Here is a 16420-nt window from a genome sequence, read left to right as displayed (position 1 = left end):
TCAACTTCTGTCATTCGATCATGAGGAATTGTGATGAACCGTGTTCAGGAGATTCATATGATGTTCGTATGTTAGGAATGATGAAGAACCTGTTTGAGAAATACCTCCTGCTATTGTCACTGATGTGTTTGAACTCTTACACATTAAACACAAAACACATTGCGGTGTTGCTCAGTTTCTTTACACCAAACACACATTGTGAAAGATCAAAAAGTACATTCTATCCCACTGTATAAAATGTATGTGACCATAGTCACCATTAATAGGGTATCTGCAGTTTTAAGGAAGCCAAATGTAAGGCCCTTTTTGGGCCACTTTCATGAAATATATACATTTTGTTTTAATTAAGTAATATATTATTTCAAATATAAGATCTCCTTCAAAAAAACATTTTTTTTTTTAGCCTTTGTCAATGTGGTTTCCGTGGCGTACAGAAAATTGAACAAACTGCCAAATAATGATTTAGCCTTTTTCATATCTGTTCAGGAAGTAACAATATGAAAAGCCTGCTTCAGCTCGAAAACTGGGTGGTAAAGTGCTGCTTTTAAAAAAGCAGTTCTAAAGGCCATCGCTACACACTGGCAAGTGCTCAACTAGCCAAACATCAGACAGGTTTGACAGGAAGGCAGATGATTTACTAGACCAAAGATTTTAAATGACTGTGATGGGCTGGTGCCCCGCCCTGGTTGAGTCCCCGCCCAGCTCCTAACGGCCTAGGATGGGCTCCGGACGCCTCCTCTCTGATCGAGATTCTGCAGTTATGGATGGTAAATGAGTGAGCGAGCTCTTAAATGATTTGGATGACTGCACAATAACAGGATCGAACAAAACATTAAAGACAGTTTCAGGGGGGAAATATTTTTTTATTTAAGGAAAATTGAACAATATAGCCGATTCCAAAATAATGAATTAAAACAGGACTTCCTAGGGGTTTAAAATAAAGCAACAAAAGAAAATCTTTAATTGGTGTAAGACTGATTAATTGTAAAATCTTTAGTTACAAAAAGGGTCACAGACCTATCCTGTTTGGCATAAACACAGCCAGAAACTCTCAAGTCTAAACAGTTCAGCTTGGTATGGTCCCTTAACAGAATATACATTCAGAATACTCATTACCTCAGACAGATAAGTGGATGAATACTGATTGTGATTTAGTAGTTAAATGGCCAGTCAGATTGCACAGAATGAAGAAAGAATATAGTTCCCCCCCCCCCCTCCATAAAAAGACAACAGTAGACAAGTGGTGGTGGGAGAGGGGTGGTTGGCACCTACAACACTGTCCATACCCCAAATTCCCTTTTAAAAACAGGGAATTAACATAAAAACAGCTTTTGACAATACAACACTGAAAACAAAAGTGAAAAACAAAATACAGTTTTGACTGCTTTTTGAAAAAGAAAAAAAAAATAAATCCAAAAGGTAGATTTTATGAAAACTATAAAAAAATACACTGAACAAGTCAACCTAAACATGGAGAATAACAAAAGATTTTATTAAACAACAACAACATTGTCATATCAAATCCAAACTGGTTCCTCCGACCAAGACAGCGGCTTCCCTTTGGTCTTTTTGTTGGCTGTGACCTTGTTTCATTGATCCTCATAATAAAATCCATGTTTACCAGAGAAATGACTGCAACATAAAACACAATGGTGCACAATCATCTGTAACAGCAACTAGGCCAAGACCGCCGAGTACACAAGGCCAGCTCCGTTCTGACTCTCCATGCAAACTGAGCTAGAACCAATTTCCAGTTCCCCAACTCAGAGCACATTATTGCCCAACCGGGTTGACAATGGTTATTAATCTCCCTCATCCATTTTCAAAGAAAGTCTGACATTTTGCTCAATGATTAACTTATTTAAAACTAAAAATCCTTTAAATGTCTTTAAGCAGAAAACTATATTTGCCAAAGTCATTGTCGTTCGGAGATATGAGGTGATCTTTCCGGGCTTTGGCGAGCTTCATCAAAAGGAATTCCCGGCGATCCTTCCACTCGGTCAGCTCCTCCTCCCCATGGGCCAGTTTACAGTGCTCTTCCTCAGTGCAGGTACCTTTGAGGAACCTGCGACAGGCAAGTTTATTTGAACAGTTGAACACAGTGGTACACAGTGCAAACGGGCGAGGCGTCTCCGATCCAAGGTGATTTTACCTCTCGCAGACTTTGAAGGTGCCGGTAGGGAAGCGATACTGCCAGCAGTTCTGGTCGTCCTCGGAGTTGAAGACTCTTTCCTTGTGTTTGTCCGAAGTGATGTGCTGCTGCCACTGCTTTTCACTGTTACAGTTCTTGCCACACAGCCAACAGTGATTGCCGGCCTAGAATTTCAATGAAAACGCAGGGTTTTAACCGATATTAAGTAATGTGTATTTTTCTACAGCAGAGACGTACCACTTCCTCAGCATAGTCAGTAGGCATGTGGATCTGCTTGCCGTTCTCCCTGACGGAGCTGCTGGAGCTGTCCTCATTGTAGCCTGGCTTCTGGGACTGCAGCCATAGCTCATAGAGCTGCTCCATATCCGCAACTTGATTAAGAGAAAACGGAGAATTTGGTTGCTCTTTCTGCGTTTTGGCTTCCATGACTTATTTGCAGCAAGAGGACGAAACGTCAGAGGAGCACTGGGATTATGTTACTCACTGTTGTTGTCTTTCATATACGTCCACAGGTCCTTTTCCTCGATGCCGTGGGCAAAGGTGCAGTTCCCAACATACTGGCATTTCTTGCCGGTCAACACGTGATTGCAAATCTGTCGGTCAGAATGATAGTTGTCACATGTATGACAGACATATCATTCTGTCTGAGCCAATCTGATTACTAATAGGTTGTTACTGATATTCCCCGGCCACACTAAATTGAAGCCATTATATATACACTTCCCTCTACATGATTCTGCACCTACACCATATACAGTACAGGGCAAAATTTTGTACATCTTCTCATTCTATTTTTATTTTCATGACCATTTACGTTGGTAGATTCTCACTGAAGGCATCAAAACTATGAATGAACACGTGGAGTTATGAAAATAAAGAAAACACATTGAATGAAAAGGTGTGAAAAGGTGTCCAAACTTTCGGCCTGTACTGTATATCTACCTATATCTATTATTCAGAATTTTCCCTTTGGATGAGCAAAATATCTACAAGAAAATACATTAATAATACATTTATATTGTTTTAATAAAATATATTAATAAAATCAGCACAAAGAAAGCTCGAGTGAGATGGACGAAATAAGACAGCATCTTTACCTCAAACTGCGAAGGTACAGGTTTCTTTGTGGGCAGAGGCCGCACAGTAGTCCACTTCTTGCGGGCAACTTCTTGCACCAAGACCACTCTCCTGTCTTTGGCCCATCTAAATATGAGACGAAAATAAAGGGATGGATCAGTGTTCTGCCGTAACATCCTTCTCAAATTACATGTTTAAATAGCAGATTCTGTTTCACAATATTGATCATTTCCCCATAAAGCATCTCAGTTGCAGGAAAAACTTGCATTTCTGAAACAGACAATGTGACTCACAAACAGCCTGTTACAACACACTGTTGTCACACTGTGTGTCTCAGTGAAAATGCAATTAGCTTAGTAAATAATACTGATCAGATACCCAAACCTGAGTGTGAGGTGTCTTGGAAAACTGCCTGGACTTACGGATGCCTGGCCTTTGCACTGCAGTACTTCCTGTTCTTGTCAGGCTCACTGACTTGGCCATTTCTCCAGCACTGCCCACACACAAACTGCAACTTCAGGTTTTGGGGCCCGAATTTCTTAAAAGCCACAGGGAGCTCCTGAATTTAGCAACAGAGAGGACATGGTATCAAAATCAGATTGGTCAGGATGTTTACCACCCCAAGGCTCTGGTCAATATGCTAACATAATGGTGCAGTGGTGGCCTAGCGGGTACGTAAAGTGGACCAATAATCAGAAGGTTGCCGGTTTAAATCCTGAACTGCCACTGAGGTCCCTTTGAGCAAGGTACCATCCCCATACACTCACTTTCACGTCATACAGCAAAAGAACATTTCGGTTTCTATTTACCTGAATGCCCTGTGAACTGGCCTGCACATTCCAATATTTTTGTGCCTCCTGGACAATGCTCTCATGTGAAATACCTTTAAAGAAAAAAACATTATATAATGTATTACTTTACAGTATTTGTTCATAACCTGTGCACTCCCCCTAGGATGCTGAAATTATGATTCTGAACAAAAAAAAAAAAATTAGTCAATGTATATTTTTTTATTATTAAATTAGGCTAATTAGTAAGATGCACTACTATGTAGAATCCACAATACTGTCAATATAACCTCGGAATCACACTGAAGTTTGATCACTATAGATACAGCTTTTAAGTATCTGGAGTCACTTAATCAACATTTATGTTGTGCGTGGGCTGACCTTGCTCAGACTGGAGCATCCACACCTTCAGCTCAATGAGACTGTGGGCGTAAAAGCAGAAATCCTCCCGCTGGCACCCATATCGCACCTCGTGCCGACACAAGTCCATCTGGTGCTGGGAATTGTAAGGCCTGATTTTGGAGAACCTCACCGTGCTCTCCTTCAGAATGTGAACCATGCATCTGTAGGACATTAAGACCCCCCTCATTAAAAAGGCCAGAACGGAAGGAGCTTCACTTCCCTTCACTGAAAGTGTAGTCCGAGGGGCTCTTACTTTTTGTCTTCAAAACTATGCTTTGTCACAGGATGAGAGCAGAGGCTTGGGTTATCCTTGTTTGTTTTGCTGATGATCCGGGGCTTATGATCAAAACACACCTGCGAGATACAAGACGAGACCGGGTCAATGTTCCCCAGAGCAGCGCCATCAACGCCATTTACAAGTCAAATGCGTCCTCCTGCTGTACAGAGTGAAGGATGGATCCCGCCCACCATACGGGGCAGGGGTGCTTTGCTTACAAATTACTTCTACACCTGAGCCTTAAAAAAAAAAAAAAAAAGCTAGACATCATTTTAAAATATATGTCCTACCTCACACAAAAACATAAATGTCCCATGATGCTCCTGTAGGATGGCAGAAACTGTGAGGTGCATCTTCTTTCTCGAGCCATACGGATCACACAGCAGCTCTCTGCAGAGGAAACCTTTCCTTTCCAAAGTCCAGACATCGATCTCCTCTTGGCAGTATGCAAATGTGCAGTGACCAGGGTATCTGCATTCTTCTCCCATGGCAACATCTAACAGCCAGGGAAAATATTTTAAGAACACTAACAATACAAAAACAAACAGATATATAATAATACACAGAACAGGTTTACCTTTGCATATGTAATAAGGACCCACATACTGGTTCTTTGTTGATCTTGGACGAATTAGCTTCCAAGTGTTGTCTCCAGAATATCTGATTCTCCCCAGTAATAGGTCTTGTCTGCATTTATGGTCATCTGTGTAGTGGGTGTAATCTAGCACCCCAGGTCCTGCAGAAAGAGGAATACGTCAGGAACTCAGAACAGAGGCCAGAACATTCACTGTTTTGCCAATCGGAGTAACAAAAAATCAAAAATGATCTTACCGGTTTTAACATAGCATACGGCACACGCCTGCTTAAACTCGTGAGTGTCCGAAAGCGGGTTGTTGGATAGATCCACTCGTGAAAAGCTCCCCTCAGATATGTTAAGGGACATCCCAATTGGTGGCAACAAGGCTTTTTCACTGCTGCTCATCTTAAACAACAGTTAGCAGTCAATGAATCAAAGAAACTAAAACGACAAACCATAACCGATGCTTGTGTCCTCACTTAAAAGAGGTATTTCTTACTGGTACAAATGGAGACGTTGAGCAGTTGAAGTCTGGTTTCTCAGCAGGCTTTGTATAAGTGAAAAAGGGATGGGATGTCACTTTAGATTCTTCTATAAAAAAAAATAAATAAAAAAAAAAAGACACTTAAGACCTTGCATGTTGGCTTTTTCCCCTTTTCCACTGCATGATACTGACTCAACTCTACTTGCTTTTTTCCAGGGCTGTTATGCAATAGAACTGATAAAGGCAATGTATATATGTGTGTGTGTGTGTGTGTGTGTGTGTATATATATATATATATTATAAAAAATCGAATGTTTTGAAACTCTACTGTACTAGCTGGACATGACATATTTTGAGTGGAACTGGTTGGTTCCATACAAAACTTCCCTTGTCGTGTATTTTAACTGCAAGTCTACAGAGTGACACATCAAGCCACATGCACGAGGTTCACACCCAGAAGTTTGCATTTTTCTGTGTTCGAAAGTCATTTTAGGACTTAGGTGTTGTGATTGAATACATTAATACATGTGTTCCATTTTCAGGCACATACTATTTTGCTGAACCACATTTTTCTTTTGGTGTAACCAAGGTTTCTAATGAGATAATGAAACATATGCAAATAAACACTGCAGGATATTGCATGGTAAGAGAGAATCATACCTTTGCTGATATTGAATGATTTTGGGTCTCAAGCGCCACTAGCGAAAGTCCCCAAACTACACTAACTTACAGAATATTATAAATGTCCTTTATCTGTTTACAATTTGTTTGTAATCTGTTACTACTAATTTTCTAACTTAGTTTGTACGTACCTTGTTTACCATCAGAGAGGGACAAACTGTCCAAGGAATCCAGCGGAGATGGAAACGTGTCCAATCCGATAGAGTAGCTGGAGGTTTTATGGTATGGTGCTGGCAGATTCACTGTGCATGGCGGCAACACGTTCATGAATGGGTGGCTGATGTGCGATGGCATGAGGAGGGGGGCGGACAAGACCGTGGCGGACATACTGGTGGGTAAAGGAATAGGGCCCTCTGCTATGGGAATAGCCTAAAACAGGAGTCAAAGAGCAGTCAAAATATGAACACCCACAGAGTGCAAAGCTAATATACTCTGACAAAACCAGCTGAACACTGAACCAACATAAGGCCTGAGCACACACAATTAAGTAGTTTTTTCTTTAGGATCAAACATTTGTGTGTGAGAACAGAATAGGATAAGTATGATATGTTTATGTGAGTACTATCTATGTATGCAAAATTTGAGCAGGAATTTAAGGGTGTATAATTAAATAACGAATTGATCATTTTTATACACATTTCAACTTCTAAGCAAACACACAGATGAGAAAGTAAGCTCACAAGGGTGCTTCATTCTTTATCATTTACTTGGCTTGCACGTATCTTAGCAGAGAATGTAAGTATCTAGACAAGAATGCATGTCATTTTTAATTAGCCATACATACTGAGCACATAGATAAGATTGATACACCCACACACAAACAACCTAGGAGAGCAACCATCTCGCGATGTGGAAAACACTGAATCCAACAAATAAAATGGGACCGGTTGCAAAACATGGAATTGTCTAAAATGTGTGTTTTTGGCTGCTGCAGCCCACTACATGCGTTGAGGCAATGTACAATGTACATGTGGTGATGCTGCATTACCGAAAAGTGTATTAATATATATATATTAATAGTGAATTCTATAAAAATTAAGCCAAGGTCCAGTTTGTCACGGTTGCGTGGACTGGATGTTGGCAAATGTACTTCTTCTGCCTACTATAATTTTCCTGAAAGTTTTGAGCATCCTTTGCTAAGGATGGTAGTAGCCTAGTGGGTAACACACTCGCCTATGAACCAGAAGACCCGGGTTCAAATCCCACTTACTACCATTGTGTCCCTGAGCAAGACACTTAACTCCACAAACTCACCAGGGTTCAAGGGACATGTTGTTTTCAAAACCAATCGTGAATGGCAAGCCCGCCTCTGATTGGCTGTGGCCCAGATATTCCTGTACGTTTATTATTGTGGCGGAGGATGCCGGCCAACATGACCATCAAGCAGCTTTGCACGCGTTTCGTGGCTTTTATGTTTGTTTTTTACATTTTTTTTATGGTCAAAGTTTTGTGCTAGTGTGCTCAAGAAAGAGTTTGCAACCAGAGCAAAACGTTAGACTAAAGCCGTGTTCAAATGACTTATTTTGGTAGAAATGCTTACCGCCACTGAATCAGAGGGATTTGCACTGTCAAGAAGCTCATCCAGGTCATCGCCAATGATTTCTGAATCAAACTCCACATGGGATTCTGGCACTGAATAGGTTTCGTTGGCTCTGCCTCCATTGACGAGGGTGTGTGGTGGCATGGGAATCTCATCAACAGAGATGACAGAGGAAATGGCACTCGGGGGGGCTTGCTCAGGTTCCATCGTTTCAATGGCAGGGGGCATACTGGGGACTGGCACTGAGCCTGAAACCTCAGTAGCAAGTGGGGGCTCTTCTGCACCAAAAACAAACAAAACCAACTCTCACACATATATATAGTTTTTTGCAGAAAAGAGACCTTATGTCGTGAGCACACTTACCAATTTCAATATCATTGACAGATGCAGATCCAGCTAAAATCTTTGAAATAAAAAGTACACTATAAGCAATAAAATCATTTATGTTCATTTGAACAGCTTGAAACATATTCTGGGAATCTGAAAATGGACTTGTTGAACCTCACTTTTTCACTGGCAGCACCAGATAAACTTGGCCCACATACAACATTTAAGGCAGGCTGTTTAAAAAAAAACAAAAGAGGTTATGTCTATGGGCAACCTGATGGAAATAAACTGAAAAGGTTACTATACTTTAACAACAAAGTACAACACGTATACCCGTACCCTGCTTCTGTAGGCCTTGCGAATTTTAAGCCCCAGCACTTGTGCAAGTTCATGTGTCAACTCTATGACTCTAGCATCCTGAAGTAAAAAAAAAACAGAACATGTGACATCTATACAGCAAAATAACAACAAGTAACTGAACGCAAATCAACATATCAAAGAGCTGGACGTATTCCCAACCTGAGGCACTGCTAAAGAGCATTTGGCCACAGCCTCATAGGCTTCGCTGTGTCTTCCCATCTCTTTTAAGGACATGGCTTTCCGATACAGGGCTCTGTAATTCCCAGAATTCAGCTGTAGAGCCTGTTCACAGTCGCCCAGTGCCTGATCATGAAATCCCTGCAACGCAGACACTTACGTCCAAATGCAGCACATGAAATCAATAAACAGCAGAGTTGTGCACTGCTTAAAAAAAAAAAAAAAACACTCACAATGTTCAAGTACGCTGCAGCTCGATTAGCATACAGCTTCTCCCTTATTCCACTGGATATAATGATGTCTTCAGTCTCCGCATACTCAGCTATATTTAAGGCTTCCGTGTACAATTCTACAGCTCTGGTCCATTCCCCTTCACTGAAGACATCGTTCCCTTCACCAAACAGATTCTTCACAAGGTCCCGAATGAACACCTGGAGCCACATAAAGAAAGGCACAATTACAAATACTGCTGCTGTAACGCCACTCTTTTAACACTATGTATCGTGGGACACAAATGAGACAAACCTCATACTGTTCCTGTGTTCCTGGATATGGTAAAGTTGATCTAAAAACCAGTCAGAAACAAATAAAGTCTGAACAGCAGTTCCTGAACAATAAAAAAAAAAATACAGCACTATTGATGACCGATTAGTCCCCATTTTACTGACACAGCTGATATTGCTGAGGAGCGAATAGAGATAAAGATGAAAAAGTGCATGATAAGAGGAGAAATAAAATACTGTGGGTCATTCAATGTATTTTACACGCAGGCGACATGATAGCATGTCACACGGGGAAAGATCAGTGATCAGAAAGAAGTCCTGGGGATAACGTTTTCATTGCGGTCGGGTTTCTTTTACAAAAAAAAAAAAAATAAAATTTGACTACTTTTACATTACTCTACGGCACATTTTCATGACCATATGTTCTCTGAAATTTCTGTGCAAATTTGAAAGAAAAATAAATAAATAAAATTAGAAAAAAAAAATCAGGCATAGAACATCAGGTGTAATTTACATGACTCTGAAATATGGAAGCAACACACGGCACCACGCGACATGGTTCACTACGTAAAACCAGCAATGAACCTGTACAAGACGTCACGGACGATCTCCCTTCGCCGCACTGGTACTCACTGTATAAACTTCAGGCCCTCCTGGATGCCCTGCCATCGGCAGCTTCGGTCCTGATGCCGCATGGACATGCTTGCACGTGCATTCGGGATGGGTTTCGTGGCCAAGAGCTGAAAGGCAGAGCAGCAGCATTCTCGCGTGAGACGACGGTTACCACTGCATTGCCCCTTGCGTGGTGTTCGCATCTTTACGGGTCCGGAAGAGGGAGGGTGTGCTTTTACAGTGCAAAGTCACTGAAGATCTGATACAAAAAGCGAACCAGAGTCAAGGAATCTCAGGTTTCAATTGTAATTTTGTTCCTTTAAGAGAACATTGAAATGAGTAGCACGAACCAGAACTTCACACAAGGTTCAAGACAAGTATTTAATAATAAGCAAAGGTACTTAATTTAATCTTAATTAGTGCTAAATGTGACTCCTGGTCATGTTCTTACGGATCCATCACGTGGACATTGCCACGAATGAATTTTTGTCTTGGTGTTCCATGCAGGCGCATTAAAAGGCAGAAACAACTTTGTTGGACAACAGCTGGCTGCCACGACGTTCTAAAAAACCTGCCAAATGCCCACGTGAGCAAAATGGATGCAATTGTGCAGGAACAAAAAAAAAAGTGCGTCTGATTCACTTCCTGCTCGGTGAGAAGTAAAAGTCAACGTGGACCAGTTCGACTCGCCTACAGAAGTACACGAAACGCCAAAAAAAAAAAAAAAAAACACGAAATTGTATTTACCTGATAAACAGCGCGATAAATCATCATCAGGACAGCCAAAATAAACCGTAGCTAGAGCAGCTACGGGATTAAATGAACGCACGAAAGACGAATGAGGCCTTTCGATGCTTAAAACCAAATACCACGAATTCACATAAAATCGCGCTTACGTGTTATAACAAACGCGTCGTTCACCGCGCCACAGTAAAAGTGGCAATTTGTTCAAAGGCCCAAAACAACGTCTTGTGACGACTGTGACGTTCAGAATCACCCGGCGGCTCGTTAACTCTCGATTCGGAGCATAAACTACGTAAAATCAACACAGTGCTAGCCTGCTAGCACGCCTAGCACAGTTTCTTTTATTTTTCAAACCCGCGGAAGAGACGCTAATTCGCCCCGGGGACGGTCGCGCTTCGGCGGTACACCCACCTCCACGACACTCCTGACACTCCGGAGTCCTCACGGCGCGAAGCGAAAGTTACGCGGCATCCGACAGAAATCGGCAGCGGCGGCGGCGGCGTGACCGGGGGCGGTATTGTTCCATGTGCGGTCCGGTTTGGGAAGGAGCGCCCCCTACCGGCCCCGCCATTCGACCGCCGGGTCCTGGCCTGACTCGACAGGGCGTTTTCGCGCCAAATAATGTAGACGGTCTCTCCCGCTCTCGCACTCGCTTTCCACATATAATCTCGCACAGGACGAGGTCCACGTTCATTTCACACACACACACAAAATCTATTCAAATCAACACAGTGTTTTATTTGAGTTCTGGAATTATGAGATTATTGTTTAAATAATGTACAGTACAGGCCAAAAGTTTGGACACACCTTCTCATTCAATGTGTTTTCTTTATTTTCATGAACATTTACGTTGGTAGATTCTCACTGAAGGCATCAAAACTATGAATGAACACATGTGGAGTTATGTACCTAACAAAAAGTGGAGACCTGGTCTCCACAGTCACCGGACCTGAACCCAGTCGAGATGGTTTGGGGTGAGCTGGACCGCAGAGTGAAGGCAAAGGGGCCAACAAGTGCTAAACACCTCTGGGAACTCCTTCAAGACTGTTGGAAAACCATTTCAGGTGACGACCTCTTGAAGCTCATCGAGAGAATGCCAAGAGTGTGCAAAGCAGTAATCAGAGCAAAGGGTGGATATTTTGAAGAAACTAGAATATAAAACATGTTTTCAGTTATTTTACCTTTTTTTGTTAAGTACATAACTCCACATGTGTTCATTCATAGTTTTGATGCCTTCAGTGAGAATCTACCAAAGTAAATGGTCATGAAAATAAAGAAAACACATTGAATGAGAAGGTGCATCCAAACTTTTGGCCTGTACTGTATACAAAATGTTTGTGTATGACACCAAAAAATTGTACATTCTATATGGTTCTATATATATCACCTTTGTTCTAAACTTACTCATGAATAAAATTTTAGGTAATTTTGGTCAGTTTGGTCTCTTTGTGTGATGAGGAAACACAAGTCAACAAATGTGATGTGGTGACTTTTTTCACAGCTCTCTCACACTTTCCTACAGGATGGTGGCAGCCAATAAGTGCACTTCAGGGCTGTGACACGGTTAGGACGCCTCCTCTGGCGAGCAGGCGGGGATTAGGGTGGACAGAGCGCTCAGAGAGGCAGCCGTGCCCAGGAGATTATTCAGGAGAGTCTCTGAAACAAGCTGATTACTGTTGCCATCTACAGAGATTCGACCCCAATGTTTGCATTATTATAGCGACCATGTCCTTCCTGTTCTGGATTCTTTTTTTGTTCTCTGGTAGGTTTTTTTTTATGTAATTGGAGTGCTCTTGCGGTATGCACGTTCTTTTTTGTAGCCTAGTTCAGTCCTGCGTGTCTTAATTGCTTGTTTTACTAATCTTCTTCATGTATTTCCTCTTTATTTCATGTAGAATTGTATTCATTTGAGTAGTGGGTGCTTACATGTTATATTTGTGTGTGTGTGTCTGTGTGTGTGTGTGTGTATATATATATATATATATATATATATATATAGAGAGAGAGAGAGAGAGAGAGAGAGAGTTTGTGTACAAGTGTAAGGCGTTCTGTTGGCCAGGTTATGAATGAATGAGGCTCAATTCTTTAATTAACTTTAGGCAATTGCTGTAAACAACATCTAACCATTTTCATCCAGTCTGTAAATCTGTAATCTTGGTGTATAGTCTTTTCTTTTTTTTATTTGAATGTTGACCTGCAGACATACAGAACTCTGTATGTGTATGAAAACGGGTCTTTCTTCGCTTGCTGTTGACGAAGTGGCAGGGTTTGTCCCGCACCAAGCACACTTGAGCTGTAATTTCCTCCACAGCAGCGCCTCTGGCCGCGCTCACGCCACAGACACCCCTGCGGAGGAAGAGGGGCTTGCTGGAGCTGGCCGGAGTCATCAAGTGCAGCACGGGAAGATCTGCCTTGGCCTACATGATGTACGGCTGCTACTGTGGCGTGGGAGGGCAGGGCTGGCCCAGGGACAGAGCGGACTGGTGAGATAAGTACAGCAAGGGTAATTTCTGTCACTGGGATCGATCACGCAGAGGTTTTGTCTCCCAAATACAAGTTGGATGCCAAAGGGTTATTTTAGGAAGCTATCAAGTCAGTGAGATGCGAGTGTGTCATTTTCAACGCAGCTCTGTGGTTGTTTTAAGACAAAATGGGCACTGTAATCTGTCTTTACAGCTCTAAATCAATCTTAACCAACCCCTTGTTTAAAGCTCCTGTAGCCCAAACCTGAGAGATGCACAATATACTTTTCACTTTTTTTTACAACTTACGTGTCCCCTTTAAAAATGACCAACGCTTCTGATTCATTTGCATTCACATTCCTTTTGGTTTTCTTTGCATTTGGGAAGGTGTTGCCACAAGCATGACTGCTGCTACGGAGATGCTGAGCGAGCGGGCTGCCAGACTCATACTGACAGATACCACTGGACGTGTGAAGGCAGAGAGGCAGACTGCGGTATGGCAGAGAGGCATTTCTGTGTTTGCACAGGGCCTATGGTAAACGGGCCTGTAAAATATCCCTTGACTTATGATGCACATTAATATAACGTTGAACAGAGAAGGCAGCGGTTTGAACGTACAGAGCTCGTACTGTGACGGACGGGAGGGGTCCACGGGACAGGGTCCAGCATTTCAGACCCACGTCTCGACGGATTTTGAGTTCTTGTAAACTAAGCGGTGGAGTGTGCACCATAACCTGTGATGCAAAGCGGCCACCTAGCATAAACGCGGGCCAAAGGGCTTCTTTCAACCAGGCAAATCACCGGATTTCCCATGAGTCACTAATGCACCCTGATGCCACTTTCATTCCAGATTCCCTGAATGACAGATGTGAGAAAATACTGTGCCAATGTGACACGGAGGCCGCCAGGTGCCTGAGGAAGGCACCTTTCATCCAGATGTACGCCCTGTGGCCCGACTTCCTTTGTGGGTGCATTCAGCCAACCTGCAATATTTACTGACCGCTTCCACCTCATCACCCAGGCCCGGGGTCGACTGGAGCTGCACCCGGATGAGTCTTCGTTTTTTAAACCAGTTGGCTTTGATTTCATTAGCCGAATGGTACAATCTAAATATTGAACGGTTTTATACTTTGCTTTTTCAAATTAGGCAGTTTTTTTAACTTTCACTTTTGCATATTTCAGTAATGTCTTGCAATAATATGGGATAATACTGTTATTGGTAGGCGTAGCATTATGTATATCTCATAATTATACAACTCTGGCAAAAAAAAATGAAAATTTGCTGGTTGAATATAAATGTTCCTATTCTTCGAAAAATGACTAATCCCTAGTAATATTGACTAGTCTGGTCTCTTACCCCTACTATGTCTCTCATGCATTAAATAGAAATGGAGGGCGACTTTATACTCATACATTATACTCTTGTTACTGGACTGAAACTTTGTGGTGATGCCACTTTAAAGGAGCCTTTTCCCTCTGTGCGCACAGAACAGACCTGTAATGAGCTCAGGAACAACAGGCCCAGTATGCTGGCCGGTGGGAGAAAGGGGACGGGTGCTTATCAACTTTTAAGGACAGATCGGGTGACTTATTTGACACAATGGCAGTTCTTCACCCTCTCGTCTGTCATGACCAAGCTTCTCTCAGATGAAGTTTCTTTTTTCTCAGTTACCACACTGAACGAATAACAGTGTACATGAACTGTGGTTTAATAGAAAATGCTACAGGTATTACAAGAAACGTTCCATAAAGTGCTTTATGTTTCATGTAAGTGCTTACTTTGGTGATGATTTGCAAAATAATGCACATTTACATCTTAACTCCTCCTCTTCTGGTTGTAAGTGGGTGTAAATGCTTATTTAAAAAATCTGTTCATGTGAAATTATAAATGGTGTCTCAGTGATGCCAGCCTATTTGTTTTGCAGTGTGAGTCATAGTGAATCAAATTGTGACATGTCCCGGGAATGCTGATCAGCCTTGAAAACCAGAGACGCTTATTCAGACAGTCTGAACGGCATTTCTCTGGGGAAAAAAGGAAAAAGAAAACATAGTGTGACGCTTTTCCTCCACGTCACCCCCAGGATGGCAGAGTGCTGACATCACTGTGAATATTCAGAACCTCTGCTGCAGGCAGGCTGAAGCTGAGCAGTCTGGGTTTATGGCCGTGTGGCCTGGAGAATCTTTTTTCCAAGTCCGGAGCTGCCACTTGGTGGAGCCACACACAATGTCTTAACATCATCTTTACAGCAACACCAAGGAGGAGTCCATATTAAAACAATAGGACATACACACACACTTAAAGTATTTTAATGAATTTTCACAAAAAGTATTTATGTATCTACTTAACACACAGAAAAAGACTGACTGTTGTTTACATTGGAAAATAAATGTAAAAAATATATATTTACAAGGGTTAAAATCCAATCCAATAGACTGTTAAAATGGTGAAAAAAACAAATTTTCAAACAATTTTCAGGGCAATAACTTAAATGCTATTAATTACATGACAATACCATTGCAATTAAACACGTTTTTTTTCAGCACTCACCCTCAAGGTGACAACTGTTCAGACATGCAGGAGAACTGTTCAAACACTGTTCAAACTCAGACATGTCCCTTCACCTACATTATTAATAAAGCCTTTTCCAACAAACACTATTACTATTCATCTATTAGTTCTCATAATTTCATTATTTTATTTCTAATTTATCAGGCATTGCGCCTTTATTTTCTGTTATGTTAGAAAAAAACTATCCAAAACTGACCTAATTACATCACAAATGCATGAGCAGATGATATGATTTGGTAGAACTGTAAAGGTTTAATGGTTTATATCAGACAGGCTTTTTGTCTATGACGACCAATTATCTCCCTTGCTGTGGATAGCTTCTCAGAAACAGAACTAATGGTGGGGCATTTGCTTATAATAGGCTTGTCTGATACGTTCTTTTTTCCCTCCCTCACATGGGACATTCATGTGCAATGCCTAGCAGGTCGCCATCAGCCAGGATAAATTTTCAGGGCAGAGGACCGAGACACGAGTTTTCAGGGGCGAGCTGCACAAAACACTCGCTCGATTGTGTCCATTCGTCACCGAGTAATGACCGGTGAAGTTATGAAAGTCATATGCTGCCCATGTCACATGGCCCGCAGGAGAGTGGGGGCTTTTTTTGCTTGCTTGTTTACTTCCTTCGTCAAGCTTCTGCTACCGCTGTGTGACTGCTGGAAAACAATGCTGTTTCTGAGTTAACCTAATT

The 16420-nt window shown here is 41.8% G+C and overlaps 2 protein-coding genes across 4 annotated transcripts; one reads left to right on the top strand and one right to left on the bottom strand.

Moving 5' to 3' along the window:
- Positions 1 to 842: 842 nt before the first annotated feature.
- zc3h7a (zinc finger CCCH-type containing 7A) lies at positions 843 to 11242 on the bottom strand. Of its 2 annotated transcripts, none has more exons than XM_028986131.1 (23): positions 11113 to 11242; positions 9979 to 10085; positions 9368 to 9407; positions 9076 to 9273; positions 8825 to 8983; positions 8645 to 8722; positions 8485 to 8538; positions 8342 to 8381; positions 7979 to 8256; positions 6570 to 6807; positions 5773 to 5864; positions 5528 to 5678; positions 5274 to 5432; positions 4987 to 5192; positions 4673 to 4773; positions 4399 to 4580; positions 4039 to 4112; positions 3652 to 3788; positions 3250 to 3355; positions 2637 to 2745; positions 2390 to 2523; positions 2153 to 2316; positions 843 to 2065 (listed from the first exon to the last, which is right to left on the bottom strand). In XM_028986131.1, the coding sequence occupies exons 2-23, from the start codon at positions 10044 to 10046 to the stop codon at positions 1879 to 1881; spliced, it is 2955 nt and encodes a 984-aa protein (XP_028841964.1). In that variant the 5' UTR covers positions 10047 to 10085; positions 11113 to 11242; the 3' UTR covers positions 843 to 1878. The 2 variants fall into 2 exon arrangements, with proteins under 2 accessions (XP_028841964.1, XP_028841965.1); XM_028986132.1 differs by having other exon boundaries at positions 5773 to 5861.
- A 1065-nt stretch (positions 11243 to 12307) lies between these two features.
- pla2g10 (phospholipase A2 group X) lies at positions 12308 to 15816 on the top strand. Of its 2 annotated transcripts, none has more exons than XM_028987922.1 (4): positions 12308 to 12463; positions 13016 to 13184; positions 13551 to 13657; positions 14014 to 15816. In XM_028987922.1, the coding sequence occupies exons 1-4, from the start codon at positions 12427 to 12429 to the stop codon at positions 14160 to 14162; spliced, it is 462 nt and encodes a 153-aa protein (XP_028843755.1). In that variant the 5' UTR covers positions 12308 to 12426; the 3' UTR covers positions 14163 to 15816. The 2 variants fall into 2 exon arrangements, with proteins under 2 accessions (XP_028843755.1, XP_028843753.1); XM_028987920.1 differs by having other exon boundaries at positions 13013 to 13184.
- Positions 15817 to 16420: the final 604 nt, after the last annotated feature.

The sequence above is a fragment of the Denticeps clupeoides genome, chromosome 7, assembly GCF_900700375.1.
Source record: "Denticeps clupeoides chromosome 7, fDenClu1.1, whole genome shotgun sequence".
In the NCBI taxonomy this organism is placed as follows: Eukaryota; Metazoa; Chordata; class Actinopteri; order Clupeiformes; family Denticipitidae; genus Denticeps; species Denticeps clupeoides.
Note: the sequence above shows the minus strand (reverse complement) of the source record. Positions and strands in the feature narration are given on the sequence as shown.

Excerpts from the sequence above, each read along its gene's own strand:
- zc3h7a (XM_028986131.1), bottom strand. The coding sequence starts at position 10,046 with ATGTCCATGCGGCATCAGGACCGAAGCTGCCGATGGCAGGGCATCCAG. Across the intron at positions 8,984-9,075 it reads CTGCAGCGTACTTGAACATT|GGATTTCATGATCAGGCACT; the intron begins GTGAGTGTTTTT and ends TCTGCGTTGCAG. Across the intron at positions 2,317-2,389 it reads CTGACTATGCTGAGGAAGTG|GCCGGCAATCACTGTTGGCT; the intron begins GTACGTCTCTGC and ends TTGAAATTCTAG.
- pla2g10 (XM_028987920.1), top strand. The coding sequence starts at position 12,427 with ATGTCCTTCCTGTTCTGGATTCTTTTTTTGTTCTCTG. Across the intron at positions 12,464-13,012 it reads GATTCTTTTTTTGTTCTCTG|CAGCGCCTCTGGCCGCGCTC; the intron begins GTAGGTTTTTTT and ends TTTCCTCCACAG. Across the intron at positions 13,185-13,550 it reads CCCAGGGACAGAGCGGACTG|GTGTTGCCACAAGCATGACT; the intron begins GTGAGATAAGTA and ends GCATTTGGGAAG.